This window comes from Budorcas taxicolor, chromosome 3, assembly GCF_023091745.1.
Source record: "Budorcas taxicolor isolate Tak-1 chromosome 3, Takin1.1, whole genome shotgun sequence".
NCBI classification, from domain to species: domain Eukaryota; kingdom Metazoa; phylum Chordata; class Mammalia; order Artiodactyla; family Bovidae; genus Budorcas; species Budorcas taxicolor.
The window spans coordinates 66,540,639-66,562,153 of NC_068912.1; the positions used below are offsets into that span (position 1 = coordinate 66,540,639).

Sequence of the window (21,515 nt, forward strand, 5' to 3'; positions counted from 1 at the left end):
TTCTACTTGATTGAAAACTCCCAGACATAGCAGAGTAGCACCAGAATGTCCGACAATTAACTTGCCATATATTAATTAGATTACTTCTCAATAGTATACTAAAATCCTAGTTTTACCTCATTTTTCTAGACAATTCATTTTCAGCTTCCTTTATAAAATAAATCCTATTACTTTTTTTTTTTATTCCAAGGCTAGACCTTGCAGTATTTTCCTGTAGCATATTCATTATATTTTCTTATTAACTATATATACAGGACTTGTAGCCTCTTGGTCAATTTGGGCAAGGAAGTAAATATCCCTACAGGTCAATTGCTCCAACCCATGACAGAGTCAGCTTCTAAGAGACTGCAACCTCTGTGAAGGAACCCACTCGGTTCCTAGATCAGGAGCTGGCAAGAAGTCCCCCCAGAGTCAGTTAAACATGCCATTACACTACCAGTCCTACTTGAGTTGGGGTGCTTGCCTCACCCCAAGCAACGGGGTTGTGCATGCATCCTAGACTGCTGCTTGTGTTGCTGCTGTGGCCCATTGCCCAGCCAGAAGCCTAAGGTGACAGTAGAATGCTGGCCGCCTCCCTCACTCTCCCCTCTAACTGTCTGGCCATCTAGATGGAGCAAAGAGGTGTCCAGCGGTAGGAAGAAGGTTAAACGGTTTTGCGGCATCAGGAGATAGAAGAGGTGCCAAGAGCCCACCATAGATACAAGCAGAGAGACATCATCAGGAGTGGTTGAGGCAAGGCTCCAAGACTAGTGCAGGCTCCACTGTCCAACTGCTTTTATTTATAACATGGAGATTCAAAGATAAACTCTAAATTTCAGAGACAACCTCAGAACACTAAGTCCTAAGTGTGACCCTTCTGAGTCTGGAGTCCTATGTGGGCACAAGCTGCCCCTGTAGAGTCTATAATACAGGCATACCTTGAGAATTTTGTGAATTCAATTCTAGACCATCCTAATAAACATCTTAATAAAGTGAGTCACATGAATTTTTTGGTTTCCCAGTACATACACTATACTATAGTCTATCAAGTGTGCAATAGCATTATGTCTAAAAAAAAACAAAGTACATAACCTAAAACATTGCTAAAAATGCTAATCTGAGCCTTCAGTGAGTCATAATCTTTTTGCTGTTGGATATTCTTGCCTCAGTGTTGATGGCTGCTGACTGATCAGAGTGGTAATTGCTGAAGGCTGGAGTGGCTGTGGCAATTTCTTAAAATAAGACAACAATAAAGTGTGCTGCAACAATTGACTTTCTTTTGTGAATCGTGTCTCTAGCTTACAATGCTCTTTGATATCATTTTCCCCACAGTAGAATTTTTTTCAAAATTTGAGTCAATCTAAAAACTGCTAGTACTTTATCAACTAAGTTTATTCAGTATTCTAAACCCTTTGTCGTCATTTTAACAATTTTCACAGCACCTTCACCAGGAGTAGCTTCCATCTAAAGAAACCACTTTCTTGGCTCACCCATATGAAGCAACTCCTCATTCATTAAAGTTTCATCATGAGATTTCAGCAATTCATTCCTATCCTCAGAGACCACTTCTAATTCATGTTCCCTTGCTGTTTCCACATCTACAGTCACTTCCTTCACTGATCTTGAACCCCTCAGAGTCATCCATGGAGTTGAAATCAACTTTTCCTAAACTCTTCTGAATTTGATGTTTTGACTTATTTCTTCCCATGAATCATGAATATTCGTAATGGCACCTGGAATGTTGAATCCTTTTCAGAAGATTTTCAATTGGTTTTGTCCATATTCATTGGAGAAATCACCATGAGCTCAGTTCAGCTCAGTCGTGTCCGACTCTGCAACCCCATGGACTGCCTCACGCCAGGCTTCCCTGTCCGTCACCAACTCCCGGAACCTACTCAAACTCATGTCTTGTCGCGTTGGTGATGCCATTCAACCATCTCATCCTCTGTTGTCACCCTTCTCCTCCCACCTTCAATCTTTCCCAGCATCAGGGTCTTTTCCAGTGAGTCAGTTCTTCACATCAGGTGGCCAAAGTACTGGAGTTTCAGCTTCAGCATCAGTCCTTCCAAATAATGTTCAGGACTGATTTCCTTTAGGATTGACTTGATGGATCTCCTTGCAGTCCAAGGGACTCTGAAGAGTCTTCTCCAACACCACAGATCAAAAGCATCAGTTCTTTGGCACTCAGCTTTCTTTATACTCCACATCTCACATCCATACACGACTACTGGAAACACCATAGCTTTGACTAGATGGACCTTAGTTGGTAAAGTAATGTCTCTGCTTTTTAATATGCTGTCTAGGTTGGTCATAGCTTTCCTTCCAAGGAGCAAACGCCTTTTAATTTCATGGCTGCAGTCACCATCTGAAGTGATTTTGGAGCCCCAAAAAATAAAGTCTGACACTGTTTCCCCATCAATTTGCCATGAAGTGATGGAACCGGATACCATGATCTTTGTTTACTGAATGTTGAGTTCTAACTCAACTTTTTCACTCTCCTCTTTCACTTTCATCAAGAGGCTCTTTAGTTCTTCCCTTTCTGCCATAAGGGTGTTGTCATCTGCATATCTGAGGTTATTGATATTTTTCCCAGCAAACTTGATTCCAGCTGTGCTTCATCCAGCCCAGCATTTCTCATGATGTACTCTGCATATAAGTTAAATAAGCAGGGTGACAGTATATAGCCTTGACATACTCCTTTCCTGATTTGGAACCAGTCTGTTGTTCCATGTCCAGTTCTAACTATCTTCTTGACCTGCATACAGATTTCTCAGGAGACAGGTCAGGTAGTCTGGTATTCCCATCTCTTTCAGAATTTTCCACAGTTTATTGTGATCCACATAATCAAAGGCTTTAGCATAATCAATAAAGCAGTAGTAGATGTTTTTCTGGAATTCTCTTGCTTTTTTGATGATCCAGCAAATGTTGGCAATTTGATCTCTGGTTCCTCTGCCTTTTCTAAATCCAGCTTGAACATCTGGAATTTCACGGTTCACATACTGTTGAAGCCTGGCTTGGAGAATTTTGAGCATTACTCTACTAGCGTGTGAGATAAGGGCAATTGTGTGGTAGTTTGAACATTCTTTGGCATTGCCTTTCTTTGGGATTGGAATGAAAACTGACCTTTTCCAGTCCTGTGGTGACTGCTGAGTTTTCCAGATTTGCTGGCATATTGAGAGCAGCACTTTCACAGCATCATCTTTTAGGATTTGAAATAGCTTAACTGGAATTCCATCACCTCCACTAGCTTTGTAGTGATGCTTCCTAAGGCCCACTTGACTTCACATTCCAGGATGTCTGGCTCTAGGTGAGTGATCACCCCATTGTGATTATCTGGGTCATGAAGATCTTTTTTGTACAAAACAAAGCAGGTCAAAGGCTAACAGAGTTTTGCCAAGAGAACACACTGGTCATTGCAAACACCCTCTTCCAACAACACAAGAGAAGACTCTACATATGGACATCACCAATGGTCAATACTGAAATCAGATTGATTATGTTCTTTGCAGCCAAAGATGGAGAAGCTCTATACAGTCAGCAAAAACGACTGGGATCTGACTGTGGCTCAGAACATGAACTCCCTATTGCCAAATTCAGACTTAAACTGAAGAAAGTAGGGAAAACCATTAGACCATTCAGATATGACCTAAATCAAATCCCTTACGATTATACAGTGGAAGTAACAAATTGATTCAAGGGATTAGATCTGATAGAGTGCCTGAAGAACTATGGATGGAGGTTTGTGACACTGTACAGGAGGCAGGGATCAAGACCATCCCCAAGAAAGAGAAATGCAGAAAGGGAAATTGGTTGTCTGACAAGGCCTTACTGAGAAAAGAAGAGACGCAGAAGGCAAAGGAGAAAAGGTAAGATACACCTATTTGAATGTAGAGTTCCAAAGAATAGCAAGGAGAGGTAAGAAAGCCTTCCTCAGTGATCAATGCAAAGAAGTAGAGGAAAACAATAGAATGAGAAAGACTAGAGATCGCTTCAAGAAAATTAGAGATAGCGAGGACCGTTTCATGCAAAGATGAGCACAATAAAGGACAGAAATGCTATGGACATAACAGAAGCAGAAGATATTAAGAGGTGGCAAGAATACACAGAACTATAAAAAAGAAAAGAAAAGATCATCATGGCAGCTGAAGCCTTACAAAATTTATTTCTTCAATAATAAGACTTGAAAGTAGAAATTACTGCTTGGCCTATGGGCTGCAGAATGGATGTTGTGCCAGTAGGCATGAAAACAACAATATCATCACACATCTCCATCAGAGCGCTTGCATGACCAGGTGCACTGTCAATGAGCAATAATATTTTGAAAGGAATCTTTTTTTCTGAGCAGTAGGTCTTAACAACGGGCTTAATATTCAGTAAACAATGTTGTCAACAGGTGTGCTATCATCTAGGCTTCATTGTTCCATTTATAGGGCATACGAAGAGTAGATTTAGCATAATTCTTAAGGGTCCTAGGATTTTCAGAATGGTAAATGAGTACTGGTTTCAACTTAAAGTCACCAGCTATTTTAGCCCCTAACAAGAGAGTCAGCCTGTCCTTTGAAGCTTCAAAGCCAGGCAATGACTTCTCCTCTCTAGCTAAGGAAGTCCTAGATGGCATCCTCTTCCAATATAAGCCTGTTTGCCTATATTGAAAATCTAATTTTTAGTGTAGCCACCTTCATTAATTATCTTTGATCTTCTGGATAACTTGCTGCAGCCTCTACAACAGCACTTGGTGATTCACCTTGCACTTGTTATGTTATGGAGATGGTTTCTTTCCTAAAACTTCAAGAACCAACCTCTACTAGCTTCAGACTTTTCTTCTTCAGTTTCTTCATCTGTCACTCTTCATAGAATTGAAGAGAGTTAGGGCTTTGCCCCGGATTAGGCTTTGGCTTAAAGGAATGTTGTGGTTCATTTGGCCTTTTATCCAGACCACTAAAACTTTCTCCATGACAGTAAGGCTGTTCAACTTCGCTATCATTCTTGTGTTCACTGGAGTAGCACTTTTAATTTCCTGCAATAATTTTTCCTTTGCATCCACATCTTGGTTAACCATTTGGCACAAGAGGTCTAGATTTCAGCCTATCTCAGCTTTCAATATGCATTCCTCACTAAGCTTAATCATTTCTAGCTTTTAAAGTGAGACAAGTCACTTCTCAACCAAGCATAAAGTGAAAGTCATGAGAGTCTCACTTGAATACTTAGAGGCCATTAATTGGCCTACTTTCAGTACTTTTGTGTAATGAAATAGGCCCAAGGAGAGGGGAAGCCAGTAAGTGGCACAGTCAGAACATAATACATTTATTGATTAAGTTCATCATCTGATATGGGTGCAGTTTGTGGTGGCCCAAACAATTACAATAGTAACAATGAAGGTCACTGATCACACACCACTACAACATATATAATAATAATGAAAAAGTCTGAAATATTGGGAGAAGTACCAAAATGTTATACAGAGACACAAAGTGAGCAAATGTTGGAAAAATGGGTCCACTGACTTGCTCCATGCAGGGTTGCCACAGACTTAATTTGTTAAAAAACACAGTATCTGTAAAGTGCAATCAAGTGAAGCACAATGAAATGGAGTATGCCTGTAAAATGATTCAAAGACTTGCCAAACTGATGTTCCTATTAGCATCCATGGTACTCTTGTAGGTTTTTCTTATTTTGAAAATAAGTATAAATGGGTATATTAAGCACTCTGGAACAACAGTTCTCAATCATGGTGTAATCACACACAACTGTGAGGTATATAGGAAGAAATACTTACTTAAGTATTGATGTAATATCTCAGTCACTTGGAATTATATATTTTTCAAACTAGCAAGCAGGAGTAGAGTTATAGCAGGCTGGAAAGGTACACTCAACTATGCTAAAACTTATCCAAGTGCCTCATAGGAGTATCCTTTATGTGAATAATACTTAGAAAGTTGTTATAAGGTAATGTATGTGAAATACTTAGATTAATAAATATTTGTGGGATATAAATGGATATTTCTTAAAATCTTACCTCTCCCATTTCTTGTCTCAGTTGTTCAAATTCCTGTTTTTCCATCTCTAGTTTATGTTTCCGCTCCTCCTCTGTTCGTCGTCTTTCTTCTTCCATTTTTTGTTTTAATAATTCTTCAAAATTAATTTCCAGTTTTCCCGGTATAAGAGATTCTTGAGAGATTGTTTTATATATCTCTGGGGTGTCATCATCTACTACCTATTTAAAATAATTCTTTTATCACTTTTGCCAGAATTATACATACTAAAAAGGGAATATCTCTTGAATAGAAAGATTTCACATTGAACTAAAAACCAAAAATTCTCTTTAAAAATATAAAACAAACAAGGAATAATTATTAGAAAACATAAGATTAAAGTATTTTGTAGTAACAGAGAAAATGGTGACCATCTAGTCTCCATTCCAATGAATACAAATAAATACTCTGACTTTTACTATGAGTAATTTGAATTAGGGGCTTCCCAGTGGCACAGTGGTAAAAGAATCCACCTGCCAGTGCAGGAGATGCAAGAGATGAGGGTTCAACCCCCTGGATGGGGAAGACCCCTGGAGGAGGAGATGGCAACCCACTCCAGTATTCTTGCCTGGAGACTCCCATGGACAGAGGAGCCTGGCAGGCTACAGTCCACTGCATCACAAAGAGTCGGACACGACTGAAAGACTGAGCACACAATTTGAATTAGACATTAAGATGCTCTAGCAACAACAAAAATTTTCATTAAAAAAGTTTAAAAGATGTTCTAATATTGGGAAAACTTTTTAATTGGATTAAAAATGAACCTCTGGACTTCCCTGGTGGTCCAGTGGCTGGGACTCCATGCTCCCAATGTGGGGGGCCTACCTAGGTTTGATTCATGGTCAGGGAACTAGATCCCACATGCCATAACTAAAATCACATATGCTACAACAAAGAGCAAAGATCTCACATGCCCTAACTAGCTCTTGGCACAGTCAAATAAAATTTTTTAAAAAGTAAAATGAACCTCAATTCTGGTAATTAAAATAGAGCGTTTCAGTTAAATCATGGTTTTAACTGAATGAGTTATCATTATGATCCCTTCATAATCAGGCAATAATCACTTAATGCTGTGATTTATTATACTGATTTATTTCCTGTCAGGCTAATTAAAAATAAATTATAGTTAATACTTACAACTGCCTAAGCACTTTACATGTATTGACTTATTTTTCTGTAACCATATGAAGTAGGTGTTATTAATATCCCCATTTAATAGATGAGGAAACTAAGGCAATAAAAAGTAACTTGTCCAAAGTCAATACAAATACTATATGGAAAAGGTAAGATCCAAAACTTTAGAAGTCTAACAACATTATAAATAACTACCTTTTCGTAATTTTATAAATTACATGTCTAACTGCCATTTAGTTGCAATTTAGTTGCAACCATGGACAAGTTACATAGCCTCTTTAGATCTGAATTTCCTTATCTGCGACAACTTTCATTGAATTGTCATGAGAATCACATAAAGTTTCGAAACACTGCAGTGTGCCTGACACCACGGTAAGCTCCCAAATAGCAGTTTTATTATTTCAGTATCATTGTATTCCGGCAGTCTCTAAACTGCAAATAAAAACTCTGCTTTTAAGTCATTGACTTGCAATACACTTTGCATGACAGGAAATTACCTAATTCTATTCCCTGAAAGTACATACATAAACCTCTCATTTAAATTATGTCCCTGTGGTTGAACTAGACACTTGAATAAGAAAAAACAAATGGTAATTATTTATTTGTTCCAAGTTTTATAAATGACAGGCTTTACCACAAAACCAGTTCAACTCAGAAACAATGTTTACATAGTTTTACAATCTACATATTACCCCCCAAATTTTTTAATAATATATGAGCTACCTGAGCTATAATATGGACTGATGCTGAAGCTGAAGCTCCAGGATTTTGGTCATCTGATCCAAACAGATGACTCATTGGAAAAGTCCCTGATGCTGGGAAAGATTGAGGGCAGAAGGAGAAGAGGGCATCAGAGGATGAGATGGCTGGATGGCATCACTGGTGCAGTGACCATGAACTTGGGCAAACTCCTGGAGATGGTATGGGACAGGGAGACCTGGCGTGCTGCAGTCCATGGGGTCGCAGAGTCGGACACGACTTGGGCGACTGAACAACAACAATGAAATGTCAATACTTGGTCCTAGATAAGAAAACCACATATACAAAGGAAAAAGTTTCTCGTTCCTAATACAGAAATGTCTCTGGAAACTAGAGTTTTGGTTTAATGACATTTTCCTTCCCTGCACTTTTTGCACTTTTCTCACTAGTACATCATGATAAAAGAGAGTTTTGGCCTAAAAATCTGCCCCAGGCCAGGACTAGATTTCTTAATCTTCACAGCTACTTCTCAGCTAGCGCTTCTGAACCAGCTTGTTCTCTAAAAATTAAGTGCTTTCACAGTTTTGTAGGGGTGCTTTCACAATGTTTATAGGGTTTCTGTGTAGAAACCACTTGTGAATCAAGGATTACCTAATAATATACATAAAAGTTTTAAGATCACTTATTCCACAAGCATTTTAGGAAGTTTGTTACACTAGAATGCATCGTGCCATGTACTCAGTGTGGTCTCAGCCTCACTGAGTGAGGAAGGCAGTCACAAGCAACAAGAATACAGCACTACTGCTACGCTGGGGGAACACAAAATGCTCTAAGAGTACATGAAAGGAAGCTTTCTGGAACTTGTACTATCAGGAAAGGCTTCCAAAGGAAATGGAATATATTAATAGGAGAGAGCAGAGCACAGGGAAAGGAGAGGGATAACATGTTTCATACAGTATTTATGAAATTCCAGAGATCAGAGCATAGCATTGTGGAGAAATGGAAAGAAATTTAGTATGTCTGGAACACACATGGCAGATTAACAAAGAATCAAGAAATGAAACAAGAAAATACTAGGGCAAGATTGTAAAGAAATTTGTTTAAAATTGTAGTGTTTGGATTTTTGCTTTAATGGAAGTAGAAAAAAATTTTAAGCAAAGTAGTAACATAATCAAATTCACATTTTCTTTTAAAGAACAGTTCAGTTCAGTTGCTCAGTCGTGTCCGATTCTTTTTGACCCCATGGACTACATGCAGCACGTCAGGCCTCCTGTCCATCACCAACTCCCAGAGTTCACACCAACTCATGTCCATCGCGTTGGTGATGCCATCCAACCATCTCATCCTCTGTCATCCCATCTTCTCCCACCTTCAATCTTTCGCAGCAACAGGGTCTTTTCAAATGAGTCAGCTCTATTCATCAGGTGGCCAAAGTACTGGAGTTTCAGCTTCAGCATCAGTCCTTCCAATGAACACTCAGGACTGATTTGCTTAGGATGGACTGGGGGGATCTCCTTGAAGTCCAAGGGACTCTCAAGAGTCTTCTCCAACACCACAGTTCAAAAGCATCAATTCTTTGGTGCTCAGCTTTCTTTACAGTCCAACTTTCACATCCATACATGACTAATGGAAAAACCATTGCTGACAAAGTAACATCTCTGGTTTTTAATATGCTGTCTAGGTTGGTCATAAGTTTCCTGCCAAGGAGTAAGTTTCTTTTAATTTCATGGCTGCAGTCATCATCTGCAGTGATTTTGGAGCCCCAAAAAATAAAGTCTGCCACTGTTTCTCCTGTTTCCCCATCTATCTGCCATGAAGTGATGGGACTTGATGCCATGATCTTAGTTTTTAGAATGTTGAGTTTTAAGCCAACTTTTTCACTCTCCTCTTTACTTTCATCAAGAGGCTCTTTAGTTCTTCTTCCCTGCCATAGGGGTATTGTCATCTGCATATCTGGGGTTATTGATACTTCTCCTGGCAATCTTGATTCCAGCTTGTGCTTCATCCAGCCCAGCATTTCACATGACGTACTCTGCGTATAAGTTAAATAAGCAGGGTGACAATATACAGCCTTGACGTACTCCTTTTCCTATTGGGAACCAGTCTGTTGTTCCATGTCCAGTTCTAACTGTTGCTTCCTGACCTGCAAATAGGTTTCTCAAGAGGCAGATCAGGTGGTCTGGTATGCCCATCTCTTTCAGAATTTTCCAGTTTGTTGTGATCCACACAGTCAAAGGCTTTGGCATAATCAATAAGACAGGAATAGATGTTTTGCTGAAATTCTCTTGCTCTTTTGATGATCCAGCTGATGTTGGCAATTTGATCTCTGGTTCCTCTGCCTTTTCTAAACCCAGCTTGAACATCTGGAAGTTCACGGTTCATGTACTGTTGAAGCCTAGCTTGGAGAATTTTGAATATTATTTTACTAGTGTGTAAGATGAGTGCACTCCCTGAGTGAACTCCCAGAGTTGGTGATGGACAGGGAGGCCTGGCGTGCTGCGATTCATGGGGTTGCAAAGAGTCGGACACGACTGAGCGACTGAACTGAACTGAACTGAACTGTAGATGAGTGCAACTGTGCAATAGTTTGAGCATTCTTTGGCATTGCCTTTCTTTGGGATTGGAATGAAAACTGACCTTTTCCAGTCTTGTGGCAACTGCTGAGTTTTAGAAATTTGCAGGCATATTGAGTGCAGCACTTTCACAGCATCATCTTTTAGGATCTGAAATAGCTCAACGGGAATTCCATCACCTCCACTAGCTTTGTTCATAGTGATGCTTCCTAAGGCCCACTTAACTTCACATTCCAGGATGTCTGGCTCTAGGTGAGTGATCACATCATCATAAGTATCTGGGTCGTGAAGATCTTTTTTGTACAGTTCTTCTGTGTATTCTTGCCACTTCTTCTTAATATCTTCTGCTTCTGTTAGGTCCCTACCATTTCTGTCCTTTATTGAGCCCATCTTTGCATGAAATGTTTCCTTGGTATCTCTAATTTTCTTGAAGCGATCTCTAGTCTTTCCCATTCTGTTGTTTTCCTCTACTTCTTGGCACTGATCACTGAAGAAGGCTTTCTTATCCCTCCTCGCTATTCTTTGGAACTCTGCATTCAGATGGGTATATCTTTCCTTTTCTCCTTTGCTTTTTGCTTCTCTTCTTTTCACAGCAATTTGTAAGGCCTCCTCAGACAGCCATTTTGCTTTTTTGCATTTCCTTTTCTTGGGGATGGTCTTGATCCCTGTCTCCCGTGCAATGTCATGAACCTCTGTCCATTGTTTCATCAGGAGAATTCTGGCTTTATGGGCTTCCCTGGTGGCTTAGACGGTAGAGTCTGCCTGCAGTGTGGGAGACCTGGGTTCAATTCCTGGGTCAGGAAGATCTCCTGGAGAAGGAAATGGCAACCCACTCCAGTATTCTTGCCTGGAAAATCCCATGGATGGAGGATCCTGGCAGGCTACAGTCCAGGGGTTGCAATGAGTTGGACACAACTGAGTGACTTCACTTTCTTTCTTTCTTTCTTTCTTTCCTGGCTTTATAGGAAAGAATAGATTATAGGCAACAAAGCAAATTAATTAGGAGTTGGCCTGAGGCAAGGGCTAACAGTGACCTGCATTATAGTAGTAACAGTAGGAAGTGCTGGGAAAGATTGAAGTCAAAAGGAGAAGAGGGTGGCAGAGGATGAGATGGTTAGATAGCATCACTGACTCAATGGACATGAATCTAAGCAAACTCTGGGAGATGGTGAAGGGTAGGGAAGGCTGGTGTGCTACAGTCCAGAGTCTCAATGAGTCATACATAACATAGCAACTAAACAACAGTGGGAAATGGGGGAATTTTAATAGTGATATACAGGAAATGAGAGTTAGTGAGTGATTGGATATGAGGCACAAATGAGAGGTGAACTGCTTAAGGTTCTCAGGTCTGATTTAAGCATCTGTGTGTATAATGATGTTTTTCTGGAACTCTCTTGCTTTTTCCATGATCCAGCGAATGTTGGCAATTTAATCTCTGGTTCCTCTGCCTTTTCTAAAACCAGCCTGAACATCTGGGAGTCCACAGTTCACGTATCGCTGAAGCCTGGCTTAGAGAATTTTGAGCATTACTTTACTAGCGTGTGCTGCTGTCTCTGCTGCTAAGTCGCTTCAGTTGTGTCCGACTCTGTGTGACCCCATAGATGGCAGCCCACCAGGCTCCCCTGTCCCTGGGATTCTCCAGGCAAGAACACGAGTGGGTTGCCATTTCCTTCTCCAATGCATGAAAGTGAAAAGTAAAAGTGAAGTCACTCAGTCGTGTCCGACTCTTAGCGACCCCATGGACTGCAGCCTACCAGGCTCCTCCGTCCATGGGATTTTCCAGGCAAGAGTACTGGATTGGGGTGCCATTGCCTTCTCTGCTAGCATGTGAGATGAGTGCAATTGTGCGGTAGTTTGAGCATTCTTTGGCACTGCCTTTCTTTGGGATTGGAATGAGGCCAAAAAACACTTGGAATATGTGTCTGAAGCCCACCCAGACATAGGAAGAAAACCAGGTCATGATATGACTGAAGCGAATGAAAATGTTTCAAGAAGGTTGTGCAGCATTCACATGTCAATGTACTTAAAAATAGAGTTTGTCAGATAATTGTATATTTACAAACATTAAAATGGTATAAGATGTATAATTTTATAGCAGAGTTAAGTTGGGTAGCAATATCCAGAGTGATGATAAGCATTTTGGAGAGTTAAATAATTGTGATTAAATGGCTTTGGTCATTTAATGTATCCTGATGGGATGGAACTTGGAAAGAAAGGAGGGAAGGAAAGAAGGAGTGAGGAAGGGAAGGAGGAGATCCAGCTAGGGAGAAGAGAATGAAGAGAACGGAAGGGAAGGTGGGGGTAGGAAACCCCCTCCCTCCTAGCTTAGATACTTAGTTTAGGAAACACACCTTCTCAGAGAAGGAAGATAATATATACTAGGCAGAGCAATTTAACCTTTTCAAAATGATACTGAAGCAAACATCGTTAACTGATGGTATTATGCCATAGGAGACTTTAAAAAACTTATATGCTGTCCCTACTTTTGGCACAACTTCCAGAAATAATAGGGTATTCCCCACAGTTGAATACTTTCTCCTAACATACTCTAAAAAGCTGAATCCCAATGGCCACCTGTATTCACATTCTGTCTTACCATGCTTCTCCTTGCCTCAGCAAATGCCTTCTTTTCTTCCTCTATTCTTCTTCTGGCATCTTCTTCTGCTTTCCTTTTTTCATCTTCTCTCCTTTGTCTTTCTATTTCTTCAAAACTGAGCTTGAGTTTACCAGGGCGGTACCCTTTAAAAATGTTTTCTGTGTCTTGGTTTTCCTCCTCTTCATTTACCTAACCAACAAACAACTCATTATTAAGAACTGAAATTCATCAAAGACAGGAATGAATTATCAATCAAAAGGCACAGACTCAGTCACCTCACATAGGGGACCAAAATCTCCTGCCTTTATATGATTCAAAAAGTATGAATCTAATATTTCACCTACTATTCTAATTAATATTAGATTAATATTCTAATTCTAGAATAATCTAATATTCAAAAATATGAATCTAATATGATTCAAAAAATCTAAGCTGGAAAAATTAGGGGTTATTTAAAAGTGTGTGTATGTACTTTCATTGAGGTTCAAGTATACACACAGTCTCTTAGATAATAAAGTCATTCTGTAATTTTCATGGATTTTTTTACTATGAACTGTGGTAATTAAATGGGTAAAATATCTGGAGCTATTTTATATACAATTCAAATTTAATGATTTTATAATTAAAACTACTGAACCAATAATACAAATTAATTAGATACTCATTGAAATTTATGATTTAATTAATTAATGATATTACTATGTCTTTTCACTAAATTGACCACCAGTGATATCTAAAATGTGTAGATATCCAACTATAACTGCCCAAAAGTAACAACAGTTTCAAACAAAATATCTAGAAAATTAAAATTTTGGAGGTACAGTCCTTAGAACATCATTATTTAAAGTTGATCAAGAAAGTCTGAAAGCTTAAAAAATTATATATGTTCCATTCTTCGGTTCTTGCAATGAGATTTGGAATCAGTGTTTTCTTATTTCAGTTTTATTTTTTGTTGGTAAATCTGTTACTATAATAGCAGTTAATGATTTTAAAGTGCTATTGGGAGTTCCCTGGTGGTCCAGTGGTTAGGATTCTACACTTCCATTGCAGGGTGCACAGGTTCAATCCTGGTCAAGGAACTAAGATCCTGCAAGCTCCACTTCATGGTCAAAAAAATAAAAATTAGAAAATAAAAATAAATAAAAAATAATGCACTTCTTATATGCTAGATGCTAATTGCTTTCTGTGTTAACTCATTTAATGATTTAAGAAGTAGGCCCAATTATTTTCACCATTTTACAAATGAGGAAAGATATAGAGAGGTTAAATAACTTGTCCATGGATACACATTTAATAAATGTTAGATATACGAATCCAGGCAGTCCAGCTCCAAAGTCCATGTTCTTAACCACTTAGATTGTATACATTTATACACACGTACATGTTCACTCTGTGTGTGTGTGTGTGTGTGTATACACACATTGACACTAAGTGTATACTTATGATTAGACTTGAAAGTGTGCTGCACCATGCTATTAAACACACTGCAGGCTGAACTAACAAAGAGCTGAATAATTATTCTGCTGAATAAATATTTTGTATGTTTGCAACAAATTTATAAAAATTTGGAGAATATTAGATAAAAAATCAGACCCTTCTACATAGAAGATCTCCTTAAATTTATAGCAATTAACCTTTCCAAATCCAGCTACCTCCCTTAATATTGAATGCTTTACAGATAACATTTTTATAATATTATACATATAATATAATTTATATAATTTGCAATATACATTATATATAATTATGTATTTTATAATTACATATTATAATCCACATATATAAATGTTACATATACATCAGTTTGTTTTACCATTTGCCGCCTTGCTTCTTCAAAAGCACGCCTCTCTTCTTCTAAACGTTTTCTTGCTTCCTCCTCAGCTTGCTTCCTTCGGTTTTCTTGTCTTTGTCTTTCCAATTCTTCAAAAGTCAGTTTCAGTTTTCCAGAAGAAAGTGATTCTTTTTTTGCCTCACTTTCTGGTTCATCATCCTAAGAAAACATAATGAAAATCTACCCGTTAATCATAAAAGGATATGATTTGACTCAACTTAACTTTTTATTTGTTCTTAAAAAAAAATTACCATGACCAATGAAAGACACTTTGCTTCCTTGAGAGATCGGCGTTGTTCTTCACATCTTATTCTTTTATCTTCTTCATACTTGACCCTTTCCTTCTCTTCTCGTTCTTTTTCTATATCTTCAAAATTCTTTTTTATCTTTCCAGATGTTTTGTGTGATTTGACAGGTACCACTGTTACAAGCAGTGACTCATCTCCTTCCTAATTTATAAAATAGGTGATTAGCATATTTCTTCCAAATTAAAATTTAGATTCCATGGGACATTACTTACATCATTGGTGGATTTCATTACATTGCTATCAATGCTATGAAGAATAAAAATAGTTTTTACAGATTTCTATTAAATAGCTCTTTCTCTGAATTCATTGTACATTATGAATTAATCTTACTGAAATCCATTGCTGACAAGGTTCAAGAAGCATCCTTTTTCCTAGAAGACGGTGTTAATACAGTGTTCAGATAAAACCATGTGACATTATCTGAATTTCGCTATCATGCACTCATCCCGCAAAAGGTAATATGCATGTGAGCACACTCTCAATCAATTTGATGGTGGATAGATTCAGTGTAAACACACAAGAAAGCTTTCTGCATTTGGCTTTTCTCTCCATGTAAGTTTTTAAATCCTTAATAAAACCAACATTTAGCGAGGAAAAAAAAAACAGTATTTCCAAGTGATCTAGAAAACATTTATATTATAGACAAAACTTTGGCATTTGGTCCTATTCACATATTCTTAAACTTGTTTTTGAAATTCATTTTAATTAGTTCTTTTACATCATCTATTACTGCCTCCAAACTTTTTTTCAAAAACTAAGTGAAGAATTATAATTTGTAACACATGCCCCTGAAGTAAAACTGCTTCCAATTTATTTGTCTGTACTTCTAGGCACACGATCAAATTGATTGATCTATAACTTTGTATGTTAGATTAGAAGAGATCTAAAACTGTTGTGGTTGCTGAACATTCCTTCATGGAAATAGATACTGTACTCTCTGCTAGTATGTAATAACCAAAACAAACTTTCAGGAACTCTGAGGAAAGAAGACAAATGATGAAAAGAAAACTGCGTTTTTCAACATTAGCTTTCAACAGTCTCAACTATTAGTAACAGTTCAAGAAATATATAGTCTTGGCAGAGTATTTCAAACTCAGACTTGTGCCTCCACTTGAACCATGAGAGCAAAAACATACTTTTCTCCAAAAGCACTAAGCTATAGTGTTTGAAAGCGCAAAAGTATGACATTGCTTTGCAAAATATTTTTGTCCTTTTTCTTGTTGCTATATTCATAATAAAACTCTTTTAATTTTTTAATTGAAAGATTATTTGTGAACCAGATAATTTTAGGTGAATGTTTCATTAAAGGAAATGTCCATTTACCTCTGGTGCTGATTCAGTTTCCGTATTGTTTATGTCCTCAATCTATTGAATAAGAATTTCATATCATTACATTACATCAGATTTCTGCATTTTGCTTTAAACATATAACTGAAAAGTAATTTAGTTGTGATTTATGGTAAATTTTCAAAATTTAGAATTTTGGAAGTATTTTTGTGTTGCTCCAAGTTAGCCAATTATGTCCTTTACCTTCTATTATTTTTTGCATTTTGATATCAATATCTTGGGAACAGTATATTAAGAAAAAATTAAAATAAAGCCTACCTTTGTAATTCTGGAATTTGAATAACGGACCAAGTTCTTACAACATGGCTGTGAGCTTACAACCAACAGTTATTAAATAAACAAGCAATTTAAACTGAAGTACAGAAGCATTTCTCCATTCTCTGACACAATGAAAGGAAAACCTACCATTAGCAACCATCATAACTATATTTGATAATATGGCCAAAATATAACTGACACAATAATAAAGTGCAGTGAAAGGTATAGGCTTTCACATGTCTAGTTTAGGAGGAAAAACAATCATAACTGTTTATTGTATATTTTGACCAGATCTATATAGGAAAGGCCCTCATTCCAAAGAAGGGAGCTCCATTTGGCCAATAAAGTTAGCAGGCTAATGTACATAACAGAGTGAGAAATGACAGAAACATGATTTAAATAGCACAGTGTTTGAAGTCTCAGAAAAAAGAAACATAAACAATGGGAAAATGAAAAACTTAGAAAGTAAAAATTCAAACTGTTTATTGTTTTAATTTGATTTCTAACACCAGTGAAAGAATCTGGAAGTAGTCTGTTCCTCACTCAGGCTAAGGGAATTCAGCTGTACCTTGCTCATACTAGGCTGGTTTAATCCCTGTTCTCTCATCATCCCTCTTTTCTACAGTCTCCATCAAGGGAGAAATTACTCATGTTATTAAGATATCAAATTTCTTGAAAAATAAATTATTCTGAACAAATTGTTTTTTAAAAATAAATCTATTGTATATTTTAATAATTTATTTTAAATAGTTTTGTTCAGAATAATTTGCTTTGTTATAGAATTATCTATTATACTGATTTTCTGTGTAAATGATGAAACTTTTATTGAATGATAAATGATACTATGAAAAATTTTAGTAGATCTATAATAAAATAATTATAAAATTATTTCCCTTCAAAAGAGTGATAATAATTACTCTACAATTTGTGTTAAGCTCAATAAAAAGTTCTAGGAGGTATGGTGAGAAGTGAGAAATTGAGAGCATAGGGAAAAAAATTTTAATTTTTTAACCCCAGATTTCTTTTTCTTGGTGCTACCACCTTTTCAGATTTTTATTAGCTTGCAGTAGATAATAAACTATTGTGTTGGCCAAAAAATTCATTTGGGTTTTTCTGTAAGCTGGCTCTAGTAGCATTTAGTTGCCTTTAACTTCATTTGAAACAATTCTGTTAGATTGTATTGTGACAGTTGTCATATCTGCGTGCATTTAAAAAAACTTACCAAAATTGGTGAATTTCGTGCAGCCATTTTAATATTGAAGGTGGAATAAAAAAAATGCTTTATTATTTTGAGAAAGGTAAAAACAACTGAAATGCACAAAAGTCTTGTGCAGTGCATGGAGAAGGTGCTGACTGATGGAACGTGTCAAAAGTGGTTGTCAAAGTTTTGTGCTGGAGATTTCTTGCTGGATGATACTCCATGGTTAGGTAGACCAGTTAAAGTTGATAGTGATCAAATCAAGACATTAACTGAGAACAATCAATCTTATATCACGAGTGAGATATTTGACATATTCAAAATATCCAAATCAAGCACTGAAAATAATTTATACCAGCTTGGTTATGTTAATTGCTTTGATGTTTGGGTTCCACATAAACAACAACAACAAAATTTTCTTGATTATATTTCCGAATGTGATTCTCTACTTAAACATAATGAACATGCTCCATTTTAAAAAGATTTTGACAAGCAAAGAAAAATGGATACTGTACAATAATGTGGAATGGAAGAGATTCATGGGGCAAGCAAAATGAACCACCACCAACCACACCAAAGGCCAGGCTTCCTTCCAAAGAAGGTGATGTTGTATATATTGTGGGACTGGAAGAGAGTCCTCTATCATAAGCTCCTTCTGGAAAACCAAACAATTAATTCCAACAAGTACTGCTCCCAATTAAACCAACTGAAAGTAGCACTCCATGAAAACCATCTGGAATTAATCAACAGAAAATGCATAATCTTCCATCAAGATAACACAAGACTCCATGTTTTTTTGATGACCAGGCAAAAACTGTTACAGCTTGGCTAGGAAGTTCTGATTCATCCACCATATTCACCAGCTGTTGCACCTTCAGATTTCCATTTATTTTGGTTTTTAAAAAGTTATCTTAATGGAAAAAACTTCAGTTCCCTGAAAGACTGTAAAAGGTACCTGGAATAGTTGTTTGATCAAAAAGATATAAAGTTTTGGGAAGATGGAACTATGAAGTTGCCTGAGAAATGTAGTGGAATGAAATAGTGAATAGGTTGTTCAATAAAGTTCTTGGTGAAAATGAAAAATGTGTCTTTTCTTTATACTTTGAAACTGAAGGAACTTTTTGGCCAACCCAATATATTTGGAGGAGTTTTCCTTTGTTTGGTTTTTTGTTTGTTTGTTTGTTTTTGCTTTCTTCTTTGCTCATTTTAAACCATTATCAAAACAACAAAAGATAGAATTTTTTTTTCATTGGGTTTCAACAAACAAGGAAAAAGATGAATTTGCCTAAGCATTCATGGTCTCAGTATATTCACAGAGAACTGAAACATTCAGTTCGATTATAGTGCTAGTTTTCAGAAGCTACCATGGAAGAGTTGCTTCCCAACTTTTTCTTTTGATTCATGGGGAAAAAAACTCCTTTTGCTCCTTCCCAAATCAATTTCCTTGCTCCCTTTTCTCTTTAACAGCTCAGTCTCCCACCAATAACATCTCTTTTTCTACTTTCATAGATGTTAACCTTGTCCATCAAAATACCCTAGAAGATAACTAGACTATACCAAATTAAGATCTCCCCCAAATTTTATTGGTGTTTGATTCCAACATGCTATATACAAAATATTTCTATTTTTAATTCATCATAATAAGAAGGGGACGGCAGAGGATGAGATAGTTGGATGGCATCACCAACTCAATGGACATGAGTTTGAGCAAGCTCCAGGGGATGATGAAGGACAGGGAAGCCTGGTGTGCTGCAGTCCATGGGGTTGCAAGGAGCTGGACATGACTGAACAACAAAAATAATCTAGAATCTCAGAACTGGTAATTATTTCAAACATTACTCAGCTACTCGTCTGACTCAAAAATCCTATCCATAGTAAAGGACTTGTACAAGATGATTTTTCATTAAGACTCTTCTTAACTACCTATATCATGCTTTACTTCTTATATTCAAAGATAGATTAAATTTTATTAGATTTGAGTGGAAAATGTACTTAATTAGGTTTTAAAATTAGATTTCCCATATTTACAAAATGAAATTACTATTAATAGTTTATATTGCTCTACCTACATATTCTCAAATAATTCAATAGGCTAACATTTTTATTAACCAAGATTCTCTTGCCATACAGTATCTATGATTACTAAAATGGTTCTTTATCATGATTAGCTTTTTTCCATTTCTTTCTGAGTACCCTATGTCTTCATCAGATTCAAATTCACCTCTTCAACACATACATAGTTCTTTGTGAAACCACTGCCTGCATATTCAGTTCATGGGGTTGTAGTGGGTCTCAAAGTCTAGTGTGTAATCGTGCTTCTTGGAAAAGAACACAAGATTTAAAAGAAGTAGACTAACCCCACGTGTATACTCATTATTTCCTGCCAAGCACCATATATTTTAATTATATATTTTACTATAATTTTATTACCTTCTTTTACAATTTGTATTATAAATATAATTACATATAGTGATATGTTTTATATTTATAACATATAACCTAAAATGTTCATTTTTAAATAATTGTGCTCCCTTTTGAAATTTCATTTCAAAATGAATCCTAATCTTTGATGACTGGAGGTGGCAGAGGTAAAGTATACCATTCTCTCTTTACACAAAGAGATACAAAGTGATAAAACATAGAAAATCCCAATTCTTTTCTATAATTTCATCTGGCATATATCATTATTTGCCACCATACAAATGGCTACTTGGGCCATAAAAGTGGTTATCCGCAAAGTCAGAGTAAATAAATTTCCTTGACATGCAAATATGGCATATGCTTTGCCTTCTTTGTCATTTTTCTGTTTGTTTGGGGGTTTTTTGTTTGTTTGTTTGGCCATGCTGTGCAGCTTGTAGGATCTTAGTTCCTTGACCAAGGATTGAACCTGGACTCCCAGCAGAGAAAGTGCTGAGTCCTAATCACTGGACTGCCAGGGAAGTCCCTGTCACTTTTTTTCAGAAAAGTTGTAGGAACTGAAAGAAGCATAGACACTTAAAGCAAAGGCAAAAAGGAGCCAAGTACAACCTCACAATAAAAATGGTTATGAAAGAGACAATATACTGCAAACATTATGTTAGGATAATTGTTAAAATGTTGATAAGAGAAGGGAAAACTAAAATGGTTTCATGATATTTTATTTATATGTACTACTATTTAGATGAAATATTCATTTATAGCCCACTTACTTTATACCAGAAACTGTCCTAAATGCTTCCATTTATTAACTCATATAATCTTAATAAAACTCTGAGAGATAAACACCATTATTGTACTAGTTTAGTTTCACTAAAATCAGTATATTAATCATCTCTTTTGATGGTACAATGTAGACAAGGTTAAAGCACATAAGAAATATAACTGTCTTCTGGTGTTTTTTTGAACTCTATGACTACAGATCATTTATAATATAAAACAAATATCAATATATTAGAGAAATTTTTGTGAACTGATCAGTTCCTTACTTAATAAAATGTTCATTTTGACTATCAGAATTTCAAGTTTCTACGTCATTACAATCATTAATCATTTTGAGAGATTAACTTTTTCTGGAACTTAGA

At 36.7% G+C, this 21,515-nt stretch overlaps 1 protein-coding gene across 2 annotated transcripts in view; it reads right to left on the reverse strand.

The window, feature by feature from the left end:
• Positions 1-21,515, reverse strand: part of NEXN (nexilin F-actin binding protein) — a 52,923-nt gene that overhangs the window by 7,468 nt on the left and 23,940 nt on the right. The window contains exons 6-10 of one of the 2 annotated variants that reach the window (XM_052636976.1): positions 16,476-16,517; positions 15,096-15,293; positions 14,827-15,003; positions 13,014-13,202; positions 5,996-6,193 (exon numbers count right to left, since the gene is read on the reverse strand). In XM_052636976.1, the coding sequence (XP_052492936.1) occupies positions 5,996-6,193; positions 13,014-13,202; positions 14,827-15,003; positions 15,096-15,293; positions 16,476-16,517 (804 nt within the window). The remainder of the gene's footprint in view (positions 1-5,995; positions 6,194-13,013; positions 13,203-14,826; positions 15,004-15,095; positions 15,294-16,475; positions 16,518-21,515) is intronic. The other variant, XM_052636977.1, reaches the window with a different exon arrangement.